Source organism: Dicentrarchus labrax, unplaced genomic scaffold, assembly GCF_905237075.1.
Source record: "Dicentrarchus labrax unplaced genomic scaffold, dlabrax2021, whole genome shotgun sequence".
Taxonomy (NCBI): domain Eukaryota; kingdom Metazoa; phylum Chordata; class Actinopteri; family Moronidae; genus Dicentrarchus; species Dicentrarchus labrax.
The window spans coordinates 12,458,259-12,478,860 of record NW_026136718.1 but is presented as its reverse complement, the minus strand read 5'-3'; the positions used below and the strand labels follow the sequence as shown (position 1 = coordinate 12,478,860).

General features: G+C 39.9%; 1 protein-coding gene and 1 long non-coding RNA gene across 2 annotated transcripts in view; one reads left to right on the top strand and one right to left on the bottom strand.

Annotated features, from left to right (window-relative positions):
- The first annotated feature begins 91 nt into the window (after nt 1–91).
- ankle1 (ankyrin repeat and LEM domain containing 1) lies at nt 92–9,790 on the top strand. Its single transcript, XM_051375890.1, has 9 exons — nt 92–467; nt 1,441–1,593; nt 2,338–2,443; nt 2,657–2,780; nt 3,797–6,244; nt 6,520–6,688; nt 6,973–7,135; nt 7,248–7,380; nt 7,885–9,790. The coding sequence occupies exons 1-9, from the start codon at nt 403–405 to the stop codon at nt 8,049–8,051; spliced, it is 3,528 nt and encodes a 1,175-aa protein (XP_051231850.1). The 5' UTR covers nt 92–402; the 3' UTR covers nt 8,052–9,790.
- Nucleotides 9,791–11,721: 1,931 nt separating this feature from the next.
- The window catches only part of LOC127349892 (uncharacterized), a 30,424-nt gene continuing 21,543 nt past the window's right edge, over nt 11,722–20,602 (bottom strand). Inside the window, exons 3-4 of the long non-coding RNA XR_007880442.1 lie at nt 19,362–19,470; nt 11,722–16,378 (exon numbers count right to left, since the gene is read on the bottom strand). This is a non-coding gene — a long non-coding RNA (uncharacterized LOC127349892). The remainder of the gene's footprint in view (nt 16,379–19,361; nt 19,471–20,602) is intronic.

Genomic DNA, 20,602 nt, shown 5'->3' with positions numbered 1-20,602 from the left:
TTCCATTGAGGTCTCACCTGATTGGGTGCAATGAAAGCATCCACCAGTCACAGACAGCTATGGGCGGGACTTCCGCCTGCTGCCAGCATTGTGTGTTTGGAGGGAAATTCAATCAAAATAGTCGTGCAGCTGCTCGAAAACTAAGAATACGTGGATAAACAAGTGCTTGGAAACAATACACATCTTCAAGTTTTTAAAGGACTGAACTAAGGATAACAAACATTGACTGTTGGCTGTATATAAAACCTAGTTACTGTGTAGCTTTCTGCAGGTTTTCTCTCGCTGTTAGCTTAGCTAGCTAGGCTCGATTAAAAGTTCTCTATCGCTTTGATGCTTGGATTTCGGCTATGGGCTAATTCAGAAAGATGCTGATGGCTACTTTGTGAACGGATAACGCTGATCATGGATCGAAAGACGACGAGGCTCGAAGGTCAGCTTTGTCAAGCTGTGAACGATGGAGAACCCAGGTGATGCTCAGCCCCCTTTCTCTGTGTTTTGTCCGGACATGCCTATTCAGATCAGATGCGACAGCTCTGACTTACATTTGTGTATGTAGCTAACGTTAGCCACCTTGTACGATCTTAAGTTATGCCAGTAAGTAACTAAATATATAGTATAATATAATATAATAGTAAATATGTGTGTTTGATGAATTAAACGTTTTGATCCAGTCCTTTCTTAATTGGAATCACTTCCTTTTGTACTTGTTTGGTGCCTCTGTAGTCCTCAAAACCACAGAGCTTTACATCAAATGTGTGATGATCATTAGCATTGTTTAAGAAAACATCCATCAGCATTAGGGCTCTGTTTGTGACCACTGTTTCCCCTTTAATAGTGCAGTCTGTGTAACATATATTATCTTCCAATGATCTTGCAGTATAACAAGTGTTATAAAATACAGATTTATCATCTACAAAGTAACTTACAGATAAACATATGGACTCGGCATACAGTACAGTAGTGTCTTAAAAAGCATATTAAAAACACTTGATAATGATATTCTTAAAGAGGCTTTCAGTTTGGTGCTTCTGGTAATGCCTGGGTATAGTGACTGCAAGAGGTGCAGGTATGATACCCCCTCCATATTTTTCAATGTTTCTGGGAGTCTTCTGTGTCAAATTCAGGAACAACTGGTGGCAAAAGTTCCCACAGTGACTGCTGTCAGACACTGTTTTAAAGATAAACAGCAGTTAGCTTCAAGAACTGCACTTAACGTCCATAAAAAGTAAATAAAGACACAAGCAGACTGTCTGTCTGTTGACTGAACGACGACATCATCTACTGCTCCTGCAATTACTCTTGAGTTGTGCTAGCTCAACAAATACTAAACATTTACCAAAATTAATACTGCTCACGGACCTATTGTATAAGTGTATAAGATGGCATGCAACTGTGTTGTGTGTTGGAATCAGATTGTAACAGTTCTCTCTTTGTTGGTAGATCTGTGCAGCTGCTGCTTTCACAAGGTGCATGCCCCGACCTGGTGGGTAGTAAAGGGGTGGCAGCAATACACTTGGCTGCTGGCAAAGAAACCGAAAAGAACACACGCTGCTTGAAAATTTTGCTGCAATACGGAGCGAACCCCAATATCAGGTATTGTAAAAATGCAGTGAATTTTCCTCTTCATTAGGTCTGGGCAATAAAACGATAGCAATGTGTGTAGACACATGATCAGTAGCAATACAATTGCATAGAATATTGATAGTTACATGTGCCATTTCAAGTGCTATGAAAGCACACAATGAATATGCTCTGGTATATTAACAGCCTATTGTATTCCTTGATAATGGAGAGTGCAGGGTGTGCAACATGTCGTCAGTGACTACATTCCCCTGTACTGCGGTGTCAATTTGAATTTCCCCCATGGGGGATCAATAAAGGAATACGTTATCTTAGATTTCAAGAAAGAATCCACAGACTGTCCACAATGGAGAGATACTCAGCAATAAAACCATATGACAAAATATTAACATTAAAGTTATTAATACATAAAGGGGTTGAATCCAACCTTTTTATAACCCTTTATTTAAAATAGGTCATGAAAAATGATGATTTTAAATATCATTATTGTCCAGCCCTAATCTGATGACACTACAGATTATCTGAAATTACTATTACATTTCTTTTGATAAGTAAATGCAGCATCACTAAGTTTATAAGAAGGTATATTTGTGACCATCGTCTTCTGACATTTAGACGTTTCCAATTTCCTGTTCCTTTTGGAGATATGTCAAAATATAGACATGAGACGCTGTCAAAATTCGTTGGGCATAATGATAATGTAATGTTTTCTTGTGTATGTGATTTGAAGTTGTTTTTTTCTTGTATTTTTCCCAGGTCATCAGAGGGCCTGACTCCTCTTCACATTGCTGCGCTGTGGGGATGTTATCAAAATCTGAAACTGCTCTTGATGAATGGAGGAAACCCAAACAGTAAAGATAATGTAAGAATTGTTTTCAGCTAGTTTCAGACAGCTGACCAGGACACTGAGAAACAATTCATAGTTAAATGTTTAGCATAATACATTGTTAACGGAGTCTTGAGATGCTATTGTAGCTGAACTAATACAATGAGAAAATACCTGATCTGCAACAAGATATCTACTGTGTGGCTTTAAATGTTAAGTTTATGCCTAATATCCCCTTAATTTATTTAGGAAGGGAATACACCAGCACAGCTTGCAGAGCAACAGGAGAATCGGAAATGTGCTCAGATCCTTCAGGAGTATCAGAGCAGCTCAGTGGACACAGAGGAGGACGACTTGCCTCAATTCCAATACTGTAAGAAAGTCTCTTTTAAGGCATTGTCTTGTTGGTGGTTACTGACTAAACTTAAACCAGAAAAATACCACATAAATGTTTTGTTCAAATTTGTTCAATTTGTGTTATTTCGTAACTGGAAAACTTGAAGAAAGCAATACAGATCCAGTAATGTTAGAAATGGCATGGAGATACAGTGTATTAATCTCAAATGTTAAACAGCATGCTTGGCTGCATATTATAGTGATACTATTATTATTATACTCAAGTGTTAATTTCCTTATATCCCATGAAATCTCAAAAACATTTCTGATACAATATCTCGTAGCATATCAACATGGAGACTCTCAGAGGTGTAGAAATTTCTCACTTCTAAGATGCGTCGCTAGGTGGAGGTGGAAGGGAAAAAAAAAAACTTTGGTAATAAACCATATTTGAGGAACCACGTCAGCTGTTTTTACCCTGAGCTAATCTCTGTAATCATAAAGAATACAACAAGCCCGCCTAATTAGACAAGAATGAGGAGGTGCTGTCAATTTTGCTGTGGCACACAGAGGCACTCTACACAGCCCAGGTAATAGAGTCAGTAAGTAAAGCTAGTCGGGTGACCCTTATGTAACAACAATGACAATAGTTATGTTTATGTTCTGGGGTGGCTGAAAATAAGTTAAGATTTATCAGACATAAGTAGCCATATGCAGTAATATAGCTATACACTGAGATTCATCAACATCACAAATTGTTTTGCATTCGAGGCCAGTGAAGATTCCCACATCTAGAGACTTGACCAGTATTGATTTTAGGTACCAAGACACCATGCCATGGAACCAAGGCAAAAATACTTTGTCAATACCCGTCACCAGTGCCTCACTTACTTCGAAATTTGCAAGTAACACTCACTATTTTCCTCCTGGTGGTTTATAAAGACTAGATCAGATAAGTTGCAGCTACATTTATTCTTTTTCCTCTTTGCATTTTTGTCACTCTTGCAAGGACTGTGTTCATTTCTGTGTCGACTTTTTTTTTTTTCTCCACAGCTGTATATTCAGACCAAACCGACATGTCCAGCTATCCCGATTCAGACTACAGCTTCAGTTCCCACTCATCTATGATAAGTGACTTTGGTGAAGCCCCATTGAGCAGCACAAGGCGCTCGTCATTTTTCAACATGTCTAACATTAATGGAAGGCCAAGTTGCAGAGGGGTGTCGTTTAACAGACTTTCTGATATGGACAATAAGAGGCATCACTGGAACAATTCCTCCTCACATTGGGCATCTGAAGGTCCCTCCATACTGTCAAGCACTCGCATGTCTGCAGTGGGACCTGCAGCTGCAATGCCAATTCTTAAGGAGGATGATTTATGCACTTACGATGGTGCGTTCACATCAAAAGTAAATGAACATGGTGCTATAACTGATGGCAGAATCTCCCCCTCTCGAAGAGACACTCTTCCAGCATTTGCCCCGAGGCGAGCGAGCCGTAAGAGCGTGAGTTTCAGAGACGTAGATGAATATTTCCCCGTTTTTGGTCCTGAATCTCCCAAACAGCAGTCTCCTGTCGGTGGCATTAGCTTACCATTTGACCTGTCTGAGTACTCTGACTTCCTGGATTCAGAACGCATGGCCACTGTTTTACAAAAGCAGGGCATCGACGTCACATCCCCGGATCACGTTTATGTTTTTTGCAGAGAGAGCAGTGAGAGCACAGATGAGGACATGGAGAAAACAGTCATCAGTCACTGTGCTTTGGAAGACTGTGAGGATGAACAGGAGGATGAAGATGTAAAAGAGGCTCAGGTAAATATACCACAGCAGCCAGACTGTTTCCACGTTGGCAGCAGTAGCAGTGGGACTGGTAGTCATTACAGTAGCTGTGAGAGCGATCATTACACCAGTGCTCTGGATGAATCTCAACACCCCAGACATCTTTTACTCCCTGCGGTAGAGGAGGTTTCTGTTGGGGCTGAATCTGACAAAGAGATTTCTACAGACTGTAACTCTGAATTTACAAGGCAAGGTGGGAATCTTCCACCTGTTCACACACAACCCCTAATTGATTCAAAACCTGAAACCAAAGAGCACTTGCCAGATATGCTTGATAAACTGGCCCTGTCTGAATTAAAACGGCCAAATAATAATGAATTTGAGGCTTCTGGTGGTCCTGTTGTGGACAGGGCCGCACAAGGTGCCAATTTCCAGCCTGTGGATGATGCAGCTGAACCGTTACAGGACAACTTTGACCTTCCATTCACACCAAGTCCTTTTGTAACAGGCAGGACTCGCTCGAGGTTAAGTCGCTGCTCACTGAGAGCAAGCAGGACACCGGAGAGCCTCCTCATCACGTCGTCTCTGTTCGAGGAGACCCTCCCTACACCAGTTCGAACACGCCGCCAGACTCCCAGGTCTCAGAGCAGTGAAGACTTTTACAGTTCACCACATCCACCTTATTATACGCCATCCTATTCAGGGAGTAGCACAGGAGGAGACTCCTTGCCTGCTGATTGTCAGGACACACAGTCCAGCACCCTCGGAGCTGGTTCAAGTGTTAGCAGTAGCCAGGCTGACACTCTCATCCTCTCCAGGAGCGGAACTGACTCGCTTTCTGAATCACAAACTTTGTCCGACACAGTCGTACTGGAGAAAAAACAGGATTCCTCAATGGATGCTTATGAAAGAAACCTCGCAGAGGTTATACTGGCCATGCAAGGCCACGATCTTGCTGAAGGCAGGGACTTTTTGACTGATGATCTGACAAGTACAGAAGAGGCAACAACAGAAATAAATAAAAATGAAGCCCCTGGTAAGGACAAAGTAGACAGCCCAATAAATGAAGATCTCTGGATCACTGAGGACTGTAGCTCTCAGCCAGACTCTGTGTCATCTTCATCCAGCTCCAGCTATTTTTCCCCAAGGAGATCCAGGGAAAGCTCTGACCTTACTTGCACTCCAAGCACAGGAAGCACCCCCAGGTACAGCATGAGCCGGCTGTCAAGCAGCCGCAGACCACAGCACTTGGCCAGCCTCTCCTACACCCCTGGAGGGCGTCCACTCATACAGGATCTGGACGAACCAGTGCAGTACCTCTACACTGATACAGAACAGGGCCATAAGCTGATTGAGATCCACGTCCCTCCTACAGCAAACACCTCACTCAGCTCCAGCATAAGTACTAGCAGCAGCGAGGAGACCATCCTTTATGACTGGAGCTCCATGCAGACTGACATGATGCAGAACAGAGGAAAGGAGAACCAGAAGCCCCCGACGGTGCTACAGAAGGAGGAAAATGATAAGCACAGTTTGTTGTCGGAGACCAAAGGGATGACTGACAAGGAGCTGAGATTAAGGCTAGTAGAGTTGGGGGAGAGCCCCGGACCCATCAGCAGCCGCACCAGGCCCACCTACATGCGCAGGTTGTGCCGCCTGTTGCACGAGTCAAACTCCCAATTGCCACACCACCAGAAGCAGTTAGACCAGCCACAAACAGGTAACACTCAACAAAGTTAGTTTAAGTTTAAAGTTTTTTGATTACTATTTACCTAACTTGAGCTATGATTTAGTTATGATAGCAAGATGGGGAGTGTGTGACAAGATAAAGGGAACATAAAAGAGTTTTTATAATTGTTTGGGGGCTTTTTCGAAGGCATAACTGTGGGTGGATTAGATTAGAACCACTGAATGAATGAGGCATATTAATGCATGTATTATAATTTGGCTTGTCATCAGGAAGTCAGTTAATTTATTCTTATTTTATTTGTGTAGATTTAGGTTATAGTTCAGAATTGTGTCGGGCCCTGAGGACCTTCGAGCTGCCCGATTGCCAGACTGACGAGCAGGCTTTGTGCCAGCAGTTTGACCAACCAGATCAAAACAGAAAGTGGAGGGAAGGCATCATCAAGTCCAGCTTCAACTACCTGCTGCTCGACCCAAGGTTTCCTGTCTCTCATGTTGATTTGTGTTTTACTTCGCTTTCTTCTGGGTCATGTGAAAAGCTCTCTAAAGGAAGATGATATTTGGTGTGCACAAAATTATTTTTATTATTTTACATGAAAATCATGTCTTCTGTAAAAACTTGTTAGTTCAACATGGCGGACTCTGCAGATGATCGTCCTAAGTGTTACACACTGGACTTTTAACTACCAACACCTCTGTTGGATAAACACCATCCACCCTCAACATGTATTTAAATGGATCTTTGTTATTCTTCTCTTCCAGAGTGACCAAAAACCTCCCATTCCGCAGTCGCACCATGACTCCACAGGAGTGTTTCCAGACATTTATCCACGCTATATTTTATGTGGGCAAAGGAAAACGCTCCCGCCCCTACAGCCACCTGTATGAAGCTTTAGAGTACTTCAAAGGAGACAAGACCTCCAAGGTAATGCAGTGCACACTGATCAGTCTCATGTAAATAAAGATATAAATAGATGTATAAAAGAAAATTATACGCAGATTTATAAAATACTGTCCCTTTCTTCTCTGCGTGACAGAAATTGTGTCCCAAAGTGCAGCACATCCTTCAGGTGTGGAACGCTGAGCAGGGCGTCATCTCTCTGCATTGTTTCCAGAACGTAATTCCAGTGGAGGCTTACACAAGAGAGGCCTGCATGGTGGAGGCCATCGGTGAGTACGAATCTCTGTTAACAGTGGTCCATCGGAGAACTCCTGTTTGAATGCTCATTCACACCATTCTGCTTTGTATCAGGGTCTTATATCACTCCAGCATTTGCTATAAATTAAGTCAATGGGATGATCAAAAAGCTGATATTGTCTTATACACTAGCTATTTGATTGACTGGGTCAACTGTGTTCCTTAAACACCAAGTTAATGGATACATTTAGCATGTTTTTTCATTGTTTTCTTTTTGAAACTTGCAAGCACTGGCTGTTATAGGTAAACTCACCTTTTCACAATTTTCAAGTAATAACGTAACGTAAAGTGAAACCAAAGTACCTGTAATCTCACAAATACCGTTGACATGTTCATATATTGAGCATAGATATTGATAGGTGCCAGTTTTTGACACTGGACATTGTTTATTTATGTAAAAACCATAAACTCGGAGAACACTGATCTTACGCCAGTCCAGAATGTCAACAACTTACTTAATTCTCCATTTGTCCCAGGGTTGAAGATGCTCACCAATCAGAAGCGAGGGGATTTTTATGGCGTGGTGTCCAACTGGCAGCTGAAGAAGAAACGGGAGCTGGGCATCCACCTGCTCTACCGAGCCATGCAGATCTTTCTGGCAGAGGGTGAAAGGCAGCTCAGACCAGCAGACATCAGACAGTAGTGACCCCCACTGGTTGGGGGTATGAACAGCAGCAAATTGCCAATGCACAGAGGGTAAAATAGCACTACTTCAGGGTACAAAACAACCCTCCTTTGAACAATTTTGCACTCAAACGTTGGGTGGGGATCCTCTGAGCTGTTACCCAGCATTTAATTGTCTTTCTGCTATAAAATAATTCTCCATCCTTCAGCAATATACCATTTGTTAAGCATATGACAGCCTATGATAATATTTACATCCTTTGAACAGTGATGGTAATTTGGCTTTTTTTCTATTTTAAAGTGACTACTTAAAGATTCCACTTTGGAAATTGTGTTAATAATGAAGCTGCCTGATTTTTTTTTTTTTGTATGTATATTTCATTTGTATTTCCTCATTACACTGCTTTTAACCGGCCCACGTGACAAAAATAATGATTCCACAAAAAACCCAAGGGAGTAATAATATAATTGTGCATGAACATGATGTGAAAGTCAAAATTGTGAGGCTGCGGGTCTTTACGAAGTCACGACAAATCAGCATGACAAACTTATTTTACAAAAACATTCTTCCCAGTAGGACACTTTTCTTCACGATTGCTGCAGTACTAATGACTTTTTCAAATTGATCCACAACCAATTTCAAATGCCTTTCAGCATAATCAAATTAACTGGTGTCATATTGCACATAAACAAGTCGATGCATGATGTCGTAAAAAAAAAAAAAGTTCCAAAGAAGCTGGGAGAGTGGAATTAACAAATTAGGTCTGGCAGTGAGTCACGCTATTTTTGTAGTGTTAAAAAAGATGACGGGGAATTTAGCAGAGGCTGATAACTGGTATGCTGTATGATAGGTTGTTGTTTTTTAAGAAACTTAATGTGTAAAATGTGATAGAATTTGTTTACATGGCTTGATTTCCAGTTTTGTTGTGCCAATTTGTTATTTAAAAAAAAAAAGAGCATTACAGGCAAGCCAATGATATGATAGTGTCCAATAGTAATACTTACTTGTATGTGTCTGATTCTTTGTGTCAGTATAATGAAAGTATAAGTATAATGAAACTGGGTGATTAAGGATGTCGGTAGTATATAAGATGTTAAGATCAGTGGACTGTTTGACAGACAGTTTGTTAGTTCACATCATTGGGTTACAGCTGTCAGTAATTGTCATAATCTACATAATTTTGTTAGCTAGTAAAACTAATGAAAAGGGGATCTTAATTGGTCAAAGAAATCTCAAATTGAAGTCACTTTTTACTTGAAAAGTTGTCACAATCTCATCTCATTACTGTCCAGGGTTGTGAACTTTTTATTCCATTTGTTATCTCCTCAGGGTAAAACACTTTTGATTTTCATTATTGAATTATTCTTTATTTCACACAAAAGGCATTAATACTAATAATTGAAAATCATCCTCAGGTTGAACAAGAATCAAAGCATGTGCTCAACCTATAGGGTGAGTAAAACACCTGATCTATAGCATTGACTTTTTTTAATGAAATTCATTTCATGAAAACAATTACCTGTAATAATTAATTGGTTTTTATAGTTCTTAAAATAAACCCCCTTCATTGGGCTCTGTTTAGTATGTTTTCTTGATTGATTTTCAAAACGTCTTGTGTAACAATGCATGTAAGAATTTCTACATACATATAATGATGTGCTCTATATATAATGACTTACTTCTACTGTTATTTCTAAACATTGTCTTACCCCTTTTTTCATTTATGTAAATGTAGTAAAATACAAATGACAAACTTAGCTGGATGACGCTTTAGTCCTTTTCACATCCTGTTCTTTGGTGTCCCTCTAGTGGACAAACAAAGTCATTGATTTTGTTCTTCAGTCTAGAGTTCTAGATTCTCTTCTTGCAGTAACTGGTCTTCATCGACTTTAATGCATTAGCATTAGTGTGTGAGGTTAATGTTGCAAACAGTTCTTCCTTGCTGAGCTGTATGTTGTGGTCAAGCCTAATACCCCTATTTAACAAGATATTCAACAACTCAATTTCATTTTCACAACCTTAAGTTTATTTCAATTTTTGTGAATCAGAGAAGCGATCTGTACAAATGTTTGCAATTTTGGCTACTGTGCAATTCTGGCCACAAAGCTTTGTAAGAATGGATGGCTTTTTTTCTTGTTTAAATGATGACATCTAATTTGGAAATAATGGCCTTCAGTTACTGTTATCATGAGTCAACCAGTTTCAAAGAACACCATTTTTTTGCTAGTGGTTAGCCAAAACTTTCTTACAAGCATCAGTGTGGTTTTTACAATAAACACTATGATGAGGCATTATATTACTGAGCAGGGCTGTGTATCTTATCTAAATATTTGCTTTTCCATGCACACATTGAAATTTGAGATAATGGTCTTACATGAGCAGAATTTTTTTTAATAATATATGGGCATAGTCATAAAACAGCAGCGTATTAAAAATATATATATATATATATTTCAAAGATTGGCGATACTGTACATGTCCAATACTATATTACAAGACTAATATGAAAACTTAAAATTACTGTTATAACCCATGTGGTGCATAAATGAAACTAAAAGTCCAAATAAAGAGGGGTTTTCCAGTTGCACCAGCACTTCTGCTGGTCAAGCAGTGGTTATGATACAGAATCAGCACAGTTCGGTTTTTCATTGAAATACTGCACAGGTACTTTCCCAGCTACATAGGACAGAAGCCTGCAGAAACAAGCATATAACTCTCTGTTAGAGTTAGTACCTAATTAAGTATGCGTGTTTTATCAGCACATTTCTATCATTTACAGACTGAACCAAACAGCAAGTAAACATGGAAGGACTGTACTGTGTCACTGTAATCATTTATAGAGGAAAAGACAAATGAGCTTAGCATATGCACACACACGCACACAAAGAAGAGTCCCAGTGTAGACTGTATGCAATATATTTTGCTCATGAAAATACAAATGATTCAAGTTTGATTTACTGCAATTATACTATGTCTCAAATTGTATTTTGCAAAATGTGCTGGAGCAGGATAAGCAGCTGGCTATAACTAAAACTATTTCATATTAATTTTATTTAGATTACATCTCTCATCTTAGATTTTAATAAAATTGAAATGCCATTTAACCCGACATGATAGAAAAAATCTGAATCTTATAATTACGTAGTCTAGTCTATATTGAGGTTTAATTGAATTTAGGCAAATAAAGAGGCGTAACAGTGGAGAAATTAGTATGAATTGTTTGCATTTTGAGTCCTAAAAATTTTATAAACATTGTTGTCATTGTCACTTGCAAGTTCTTTTTATTTTAACATCTGACTGCTCAGCCAGCTTGTTGGGATTGTGTGTGCATAACTGTAGTTATTTAACCAAAATGAGTATATATATACACACACACACACACACACACACACACACACACACACACACACACACACATAGCTATATATAAAGGTAATTTAGCAATTGTTCAACATGTTTCTTGCAGTATGAAAAAAGTAAAAAAAAATAAAAAATAGCCTATCAATATTCAATATATTTAGTGCTTTGATCACTACCATTAATCTACAGCAGATTGTTTTTACATGAATGAATTTACTTAATGTTTAAAGGACAGGGATTTGACTCTGTTACATTCATTCTCGTCACTTTTACATCTCCTCTAACCAAACCAAAGAACAAAGGAACAAAGAAAGACCCACAACATCTCTTAGGGCTGAACTGGTGGTGACAGTTTATTTGATAAAATACAACAACATGGAATAGCATGCATCAGTATTACACAGTTAACATAACATAATGGTTCTTGAATGGTGTGCCAGGCAGCAATGAGACATGGATGAAAAACAACTATATATTTTATTCTACATAATATACAGCCGTGTTCCAAAATGACACGTCTACATTTGAAAGCTGTGGAAGTATCTGTTCTACCAAACTGACTTCAACATTAAAAAAAATTATGGCTTTTTAAAATATTTAGATTTACATTGTATTTATCTGTCCGTCTTATCTTGAAGAATTCGGCTGATAAAATGATGACTTTTAATGTCTAAATTCTTTTTCATCCAAAAAGGTCACTTACCATGTTGGGATTCATCTGTATATATTCAACATATCCTTGCGGTTTATTTTTCATGTAATATTTACAACAACTAAATCATTTATCAGCTCATAGAAGCAATGCAAGCCATGTATAATCGGTGTATTTTTCTTTAAAGGTCATTTTCTTCCAACTATCTCTTATCTCTTTTTTTCTTCCTCTGTTGCTGTAGCCAGACTCGGACCCCCCGCCCCAGCAAGCGTGATCGAGATGCAATCTGAACTGCCTGTCAATTCACACCGCCTGTATGTGCCTGTTGTTGGTAGGAGGCGAGGGGGGGGGGAGAAAGGCGAAGAAATAAATAATGCCATCATCAGCATATCGTGATGCTATTCCTTCTGACGTTCGGATGAAATCTGGGACACAGTTGCATTCATCGTTCAGTGAGCTCTTCCACACAGTTAAACCCACCGACAGCAATGAATGTTGATTGTGACCTTTGCTGTGGTTTGGAAGCTGGAAGTATTTTTTTGTTTGTTTGATTGTGGAGGATAGACATAGTGCTCTTCATACAATTGTTCAAAGAGTCATTGGCCATGCCTGTGTGCAGGTTTCTACATAAGGTTTGACTCTTTTTCCTTCTTTTTTGAGATGCTGAGTGACAACGGCTGGCCACAGGGTACAATCAACGGTCGATGGTTTTTTCAATTTAGCTGAAAACTCACCGACAGCGTTGAATGTTCACTGGGGTGAGCACAGACCTGATGGTGACCAGGGATGACAGTCTGCTTAGAGATGCAGAGGGAGCAAGTCTTCTCTGTGGGTGGAGAGGCTTTTAACTCACACCCTCTCTCACTAAATCCCTCTTTCATTCTCTGAGCGGGAAGAACACTGAAAAAGTCATGAGTGTTAATGTACTTTGATGATGCTATCTCTACAAATGTCTAAATTAAATATATTCTGTATCTATTTACATTAGAGGTCTTACTTAAAGAGTTTCCAAATGCATACCATTTATATATACATGCATACATCATGCTTTTTGTCCAAATTCTAGTGTTGGTCATTTACATACTATACCTGTCGATAAGAAACAGGGAAAAGGACTGATATGAGAAAACAAACATGCAGAAATATAAAATTAATTTTATTATTGATTTATTACCCCACCTCTTCTTCAACCGTGGCAACTTCCGTGACACATGGTCATTATGACACCAAATACAGTATAGGTGTATGGGACCACATTTTATTTCACTGCAAGTAGCAGTTAGAAGAGGGAAGTCATCTTGAAACCCCTGACTCATACCGAGTTTTAGTAAACAGCACCTGCAGCTAGTTGTTGTTTGCTGTATTGAAGCACAGTGGCGCGCCCTATAGAGAGGAACCAGCAAGCCCCGAGGGCTTCATGCAAGGTGGAGGGTGAGGAAGACACTGTGTATGAAACTGTCGACTCACCTAGATCAATAGTGTTTGTTGTTTCGCTATGACGTGGCACTGTGGTTGAAGACTAGGGTGTTTTTTTCCCTTTTGTACTAATACCAGTAAAGGAACTGTCCACCATCTTGCATGATAGGTTTTCTTACGCACTGCTGAATCATTGTTGCTCATCACAAGAAAAAAAGCACAGAGTTTGTGAGAAGCACGAACATCAAATGCCACAAAGCTGCTGTAGCAATTACATACGACGTGACAATAAAACTGTGGCGGTGAGTCAAAATGTGGTTGGAGGATAAATATGTTGCTGGGTCTCTTTTACAGAGCAGGATAAGGAGTGACTAAGATGAGGCGGTGGATATCTCATTCCTTGCCAGATACTCATTTCATACAGAAAACGTAGAGTTAAAAACAACACCATGACTGATAGCCTTTACTATTAAGCACAACACAATGAGTATGAGACTTTCTACTTAAAGAGCAGACTGCTTTTGTTCTCTCTTTTGAAACTTCTACTTACGTCATTTCCTTTGTATCTCTATTATTGTATTACTTTGAAAAGTAAAAAATATTACGAAGAATAATAATAATCTCAACTCAAAATAACTCTTGCTAGGTGCTGACACGTCACCCAAGCTCAGACCGAAAAGCACAGTCCTTGCTATGAGGGACACCACTAACTCGGCCTCTTCCCACTCTCCCGAACAGTGATTTGAGTGACAGTGTTGGAATTGACAGAAGTGGATGAGAAGGAATGTTGCTTTATAAGGTCTTCTCTGGCCGCAGGATGAGGGTGACAGTAGGAAGAAAGATCCGGGACACGCAACTAGAGAGAGAAGAGCCCTGAGCTGACAATGTGGCCCTAATCTGAATGACAAGGTCTGCACATCAGCCCTCAAACCAGCCTGGCTCGGGTGGGGGTGGTGGTTGATGATGAGGAGAGAGGAAGAGAAGGGGGAGAGTGAGAGGAATAAGAGGAGACAGAGGGGGGAGGAGGGAGAGGGCAGGCAAGGGTGTCCTTCCTTCAAACATGCTGGCCTTAATGGCACGGACAGCTCTGACATTTAACCAGTGAATCATTTTTAGATAAGTGGATGTGGTGGTTTATGTGGGGAGAGTTGTGACTTGTAAAAATTTCAAGAGGCGTTTTTGCTGGCTAAATATAAAGAGCTTTGAAAAACACAAGAAAAAAAACTTCAGCCAAGGAATAATGGTTATCACAGAACATGGTCCATCTCTCTGATACAACTTAAATTCAAGGACAAGGGTAGATTGGAGAGATGAGAAGCACGTTTGTGACTTTAAGAGGCAGTAAATTGCTGGACCAGTTTGAAAAATCTGTGCAGGAGATGTGAAGTGATGGCTCACCCTTATTTAGTCACCACTGTTGAGGTTCTCTTGAGTAACAACATAACCCACAGTTGGTTCAATGAAGCTGCTCGGCAGAAAACCACAACTGTAATGGGCATCTCCCAAAGGGGAATTACAACTATGAATGTGACACAAGACACCACAGATAAAGGCTACATATGCTGCGCAGACTGTGAATGAAAGGAAGCCGTAAAAATTAAAAAAAAATAAATAAATAAAAAAATGTCATGGCTGTTTAAAGGAGCGTTAACAAAAGCAAACTAGCAGAACAAGTTTGCGTAACGGATACTGTCAAAGATTTACAATTAGTATTGCGGACCTTGTCAAAACACCCAAGTAATTCCAGAAAGACAAATTATACAGGAGGTGATCGAATTACTCCAAAATAACAAAAGAACCATCTGTACTCGATATTACAGTAGCGTGTGAATGTGGCGTTCCTTTTTTTATGTGGAAGGATAACCTTTCATCAACTGGGGTTTAAGGGAGAATGTTGGGCTAAAAATGTGGCCAACCAAAGGAGGGGGCACATCTCTGAGTTCTCACTGTTATAGGTGTAGCCTTACATCATTGTGTTTCCATGAAGATAATTTTAGATAAACAAAAGCTTGAAAAAAAAAAAAAAAATGTTGATAAAACTAAAACAAAAACATCTCTGAGGCGAAGTTGTTATCATAAAATTGGTTGAAAATGAAAATAAAACGCAAAAACATTTCCAGTAACTGTATAACACGACACCACTGACTGACTGGCATCCGTGACCCACCATCGGAGGGCCGTTTTAACCTGCTACAAGAATATGAAGACATTGATGAACTGGGTAATGATGTTAGCGTTCATTGTCAGCTATCTTTGGTAATATTTAAAGTTCTTTGAAAATGCCGTTTCTTGTCTTTCTTTCGTTTCTTTCCGTCGCTTATATATAGTGCATTCAAAACTTTTGTGTTTTAGAGTTCTGGCTAGTCTCAATGCACAAAAATTTAACCGACAAGAATTCCAAAGCCTGTTTTGAAATGTTTTCATGAAAAGTAAATGTGTCTCTATTGCTTCTTATCAAATCTTCTCATAAACACCAAAAATATCTGCTTCATGTCAAAGTTAAAATACTGAAGGTATGTGAAAAACTTGCCAGCCAGCTTCTAATCAAACTTTACTATTTGGCTTGCAAAACACTTAAGCATAAACCCCAGTTTATGTCTGTCTGTCTCTCTCTCTCTCTCTCTCTCTCTCTACCTCCCCTCCCTCTCTCTCTTTCAGGAGGGGGAGGAAATTCCTGGCGAGGGTGCTGTGAGTTGTTGCTCTCTGCCTGCAGGTACAGACCGGCCTCCTCTGTCTGCCTGTCTGCAGATATCATACCGCGACGTGATCTGTTTAGCTGCCTGACTTAATGCTCACCTGCTCACGCGCCTCCGGCTGTGTGTGTGTATGTGTGTGTTAGTGTGTTTGTGTGAGTGTGTATGTTGACTTCTTCCGTCTTCTCACAGCTGGAATGGCGTCTCCCTCTTTATCTGTTGCCCTGCGATTACAGACACACACACACACACACACAGAGAGAGAGAGAGAGAGAATGATAGATGGACTTTTACTACACTGACAAGATATTTACAAATTTAAGCACTATTAATCTTATATCAAACAATATGCAGTCAACAAGAAAACACACCCACACACACACACACAAACACACACATCAACACACATACAAGGACTGACAAGCAGGACTGGAAAGAATGGGGCTGATTACAGTAATTGAGGGAAAGGAAGTGAGGAAGATAGGATTGTGCATGCACTTGAAACATGCACGTAAAACCTCCTAACATTTTCAAGCATTCACCGAAACTAGCTAAACCTGTTTCAAACATGCATTTCCATCTAATTTGAACACATTTCACTCTGTGGAGGTACTTTGGACATCTCAATTCAATAGAACAAGGGGTTCGATTCCCACTGATGCTGAAACTGCATGCCTTCCTCTTTGTTGAGGGGCTTTGGATGTACCGTGTGCCAAGTGGAGTATTATGTTGTATATTTTTTCGTTATTTCATCCTCAGGTTGTCACAACGTTGACAGATGCAAGCTGACGTGTACAACCACGCTCACAAAACACACACAGACACACTTGAGTAGGGGTCTGAGTCCAGCTGGAGGTGGTCTCCTGCCAAACCTGCAGGCAGGCTGACTGTATTCATATTCATCACACACACACTGATTGGAACTGACAGGACACACACAAACACAGACACACACACACATCTGGGGGGGAAAAAAATCTACTGGTGAGTAAATCAATATTTCAAGGGCAACCTGCTATCCTAAAAAAATAATAACAAGAAACTATGTTGCCACTTCTGCTGCATTATTCTTTCTTTGACTCCTTTTTCTGCTATTTTATCTATCATCGCAAAAGCTGCACTGTACATCTAAAAGAGAGGTAGGGCAATTGAGAGAAGAGAAACAGAGGTGGATGTGCGAGAGCAACAGCCACAATTGGATGTAGACTAGCAGCGGTGAGTAATGTCGTGAGAGGGGAGTGGACTGGGGGGAGAAAAAGCGAGTAGAGAATAATAGCCAATAGGCAGGGAGAGCGACAGGGGCAAGAGAGATGGAAGAAGAGTGCCCCTCTCTCTCTTTCACACACAGATACACAAAGCAAAGAGAGAGAGACTCCGCAGGGTGCCAAATAATAACCTTCCTTGTCATTATCATCGCCCAGCCAAACCGCTCTCAACTCCTCCTCCACCTCCTTCCGTCTTCAACACAATCATTGCCCTATCGTTTACAGTGTGCCGCTAAATGGGAACATCAATAGACACATCCATTAGCAGTGCGACTCCTTTCCTCTCTGATTCTCAAGTGCTTTAATAGCCAGCATACACACACACACACACACACACACACTCGCATGCCGTACCTCGGCCGACTGTTAACCAAGCTAGCCCCGCGCAGGCAAAGCCGAACTGATGGAGTGTGTCATTACAGCTGGTTAGTAACACGGTTGCTGCGAGGGAGGTGCCGTCACTTAACCTGAAGCTAGAAACCAAGAGGACGGGGATGCGTTCTGATTTAAGTAGCTTTCGTACAAGCAGCAATCACAGAATTTCTTCTTTCATTTATGTAAATATTTATTTTGCTCACGTCTGTTGTAATATCTGCTGTAATATCTTTGCAAAATTGTTTTCATTGAATTTTCTGTTAAAGCCTTTGTAGGTGGCACCCTTTAGTCTTTTCAGGCAACCACTGCTCATGATGACTACCAAAGTCAATGTCACTTTGGGAGAAATTTTCCCTGGGAAGGACCTGCCAGACATCAGTGTGTATAAAAATCAAACCATACTAAGTTAAGCTAAGTAATAGACATACTCAAAAAAACACTGATTTGTATGGTTACAGGAAATTTAGGCCATTAGACCACCTTTAAACACATGAATCCAAACTGACATATAACTGAGTGAGTGTTAACTTCTCTTCTCATCTATTTTAGTTGATATAGTACAGTTATGTTTTTTCCTTTGCATACCTCAATGCAATAACCTGGAAATATACTGGACAGGTCAATGCAAATTACTTATACTTCGTGTTAACATATGAGCTATTATGTTCAAAGCAGTTCATAAAACACAAACATAGAGGTTCGTGGATCACGAAAGGACAAACTATCATCTAAATGTTATTTGCAAAGGCCAACAAATAAATTCCTAATCAATACAAACAGGCCAATATTATTTAGAACTGCATTAATAACTTGTTAACCTCAGTCTGAACTTGTGTCTCTGTAACTGTAGATGGAAATTAACATGGGCAGCTTTTTGACAGTTTAATAAACATCAAAATAAACCCTGCCCGATCCAGAACAGTAGCGAAATGAAAAAGAAGAGATAAGGAGGGACAGGGAGGGCAAATGCGGCGGGTGAGAGGGAGGGAAGGGTTTCCCACAATACCGCCTCACACACTGTAATTTCAGCACGCATGTTTTTTTGGATGGAGGGCGAAGCAGGATGCTGGGAAGCCTGGGAGGGGCACAGGGTGGGTAAGGGGTGGTTGGATATGGGGGTTTGTGGGATATGTGGTGCAGCTGTGACTTGTGGAGATTGGTTTTGACTGAGGGAAATAGAAAAAAAAGGGCTTTATGCATGCATACACACACACACGCACACACACTCACTCAAACACAGACACACTACAAATCGCATGCAGGACAGCAGAAGCATACAATTACTAATTATATAAAACGACATTGCATAAATTAAGATGTTTTTTCATAGCCTATTTAAGACTCTACCACACCAAGAAACTACTTTTCCGGGTGTATCCTGTGATTACCGAATTCGGCTACATTTTCTTTTTTTAATTACAGAATTTAAAGTATTTTTTTAATACACTGAGTCAATTTGTCTTTAAATTACTCAAAGAGAGAGGAAAAAAAAGCAGAGGATAATGAGTTTGTTTTCTCACATTCACACCATTATTATCCCCCTAACTCGGTGGTCTCTGATTCTTACCGTAAAAGGCGTGTGTGTGTGTGGCAGGGTGGGGGTAGACCGCAGACAGACTCTAGGTGCCGTTGTATGTGTGTGTGTCTGAGCGTGCGTGCCTCCTTCGTGTCTGGACCTGGGCAGAAAACAAACAGAGGAGAAGAAAGCACAGGATAAATTCAGGTGTTGTTTGGTAAACCATGTTATTAAAATGTCACACACACACACACACACACACACACACACACACACACACATTGCGATGTGCACTTAAATTATTCAACAGCACTGACTGATGTGTGTAACCGTATTAGCTGTAATAAGTCTGCGCTTCATCCTCTCTGAAGAACTCACACATGATTTTATATGTACAACAAGCCCACTCACAACCCAATTCCTATATACACTCTGGGTGGTCTTGAGAAACAATGACAAGGAGCCGCTGTGTGTGTACGTTAACACATGATTCATCTTAAAAGAAAAAAAGCTTGGACATAGGCTAGGTGGTTTGAAGAAAAAAAAAAAAACGGTGATGCCTCAAGAACAAGAGCCCTGCTAACACAAACATAAGGAATCAGCCTTTGAAGCCACTTTGCAGTTTGTAAAATCAGATCTAGATAAACATGCTCCGTGACTGTGTGTTACGATAGCTATCGTGTCTCCTCTAATAAAGCTAAATTGTCAGTGATGTGCTTTTAAGCACAATAAAGAATTTCGGGATAATGACAGCACTGACTGTAATGTATTATATACAGCTGGATTTCTGACATGCCCACAGCACGTTGAGGCTGGGAGTGATGTGCACTGAGACAGAATGAATTATCAAAAAGAATTTCTGAGTATAACTTCTTAAGTTGACCAGATGGAATGGGAGAAAAAAAATCAGTACAACCTGGAGATGTAGCAGAGAGCAACTAATGTAGCCTTCCTGGTATTCAACCTATACATAATTTACTTTGTTTGACAAAAGATATTGAGTATACAAACAATTAGCAAGTCGACAACTTGCATTTAACTTGTTTTCAATAAGACATCAAAAGAAAAGTATTATAATCATGTATCATTGTGGAAAAGAACATAACATTGTCCATGTGTATAAAGAAAAAAGAGAGAGAAAAAACTAGGGCTGCAACTAACGATTATTTTCATTACTGATCTGATTCTATTCATCCATTAATAATTTGGTATATAAAATGTCACAAAATAGTGGAAACTTAGGTCATAATCGTCCTAAACCCAATATGACATATTCAATATACTTGTTTTTG

Bases quoted from the DNA above. Each gene is read 5' to 3' on its own strand.
- ankle1 (XM_051375890.1), top strand. From the start codon at position 403: ATGGATCGAAAGACGACGAGGCTCGAAGGTCAGCTTTGTCAAGCTGTG. The intron at 1,594-2,337 runs GTATTGTAAAAA...TATTTTTCCCAG, and splicing joins GGAGCGAACCCCAATATCAG to GTCATCAGAGGGCCTGACTC. The intron at 7,381-7,884 runs GTGAGTACGAAT...CATTTGTCCCAG, and splicing joins CTGCATGGTGGAGGCCATCG to GGTTGAAGATGCTCACCAAT.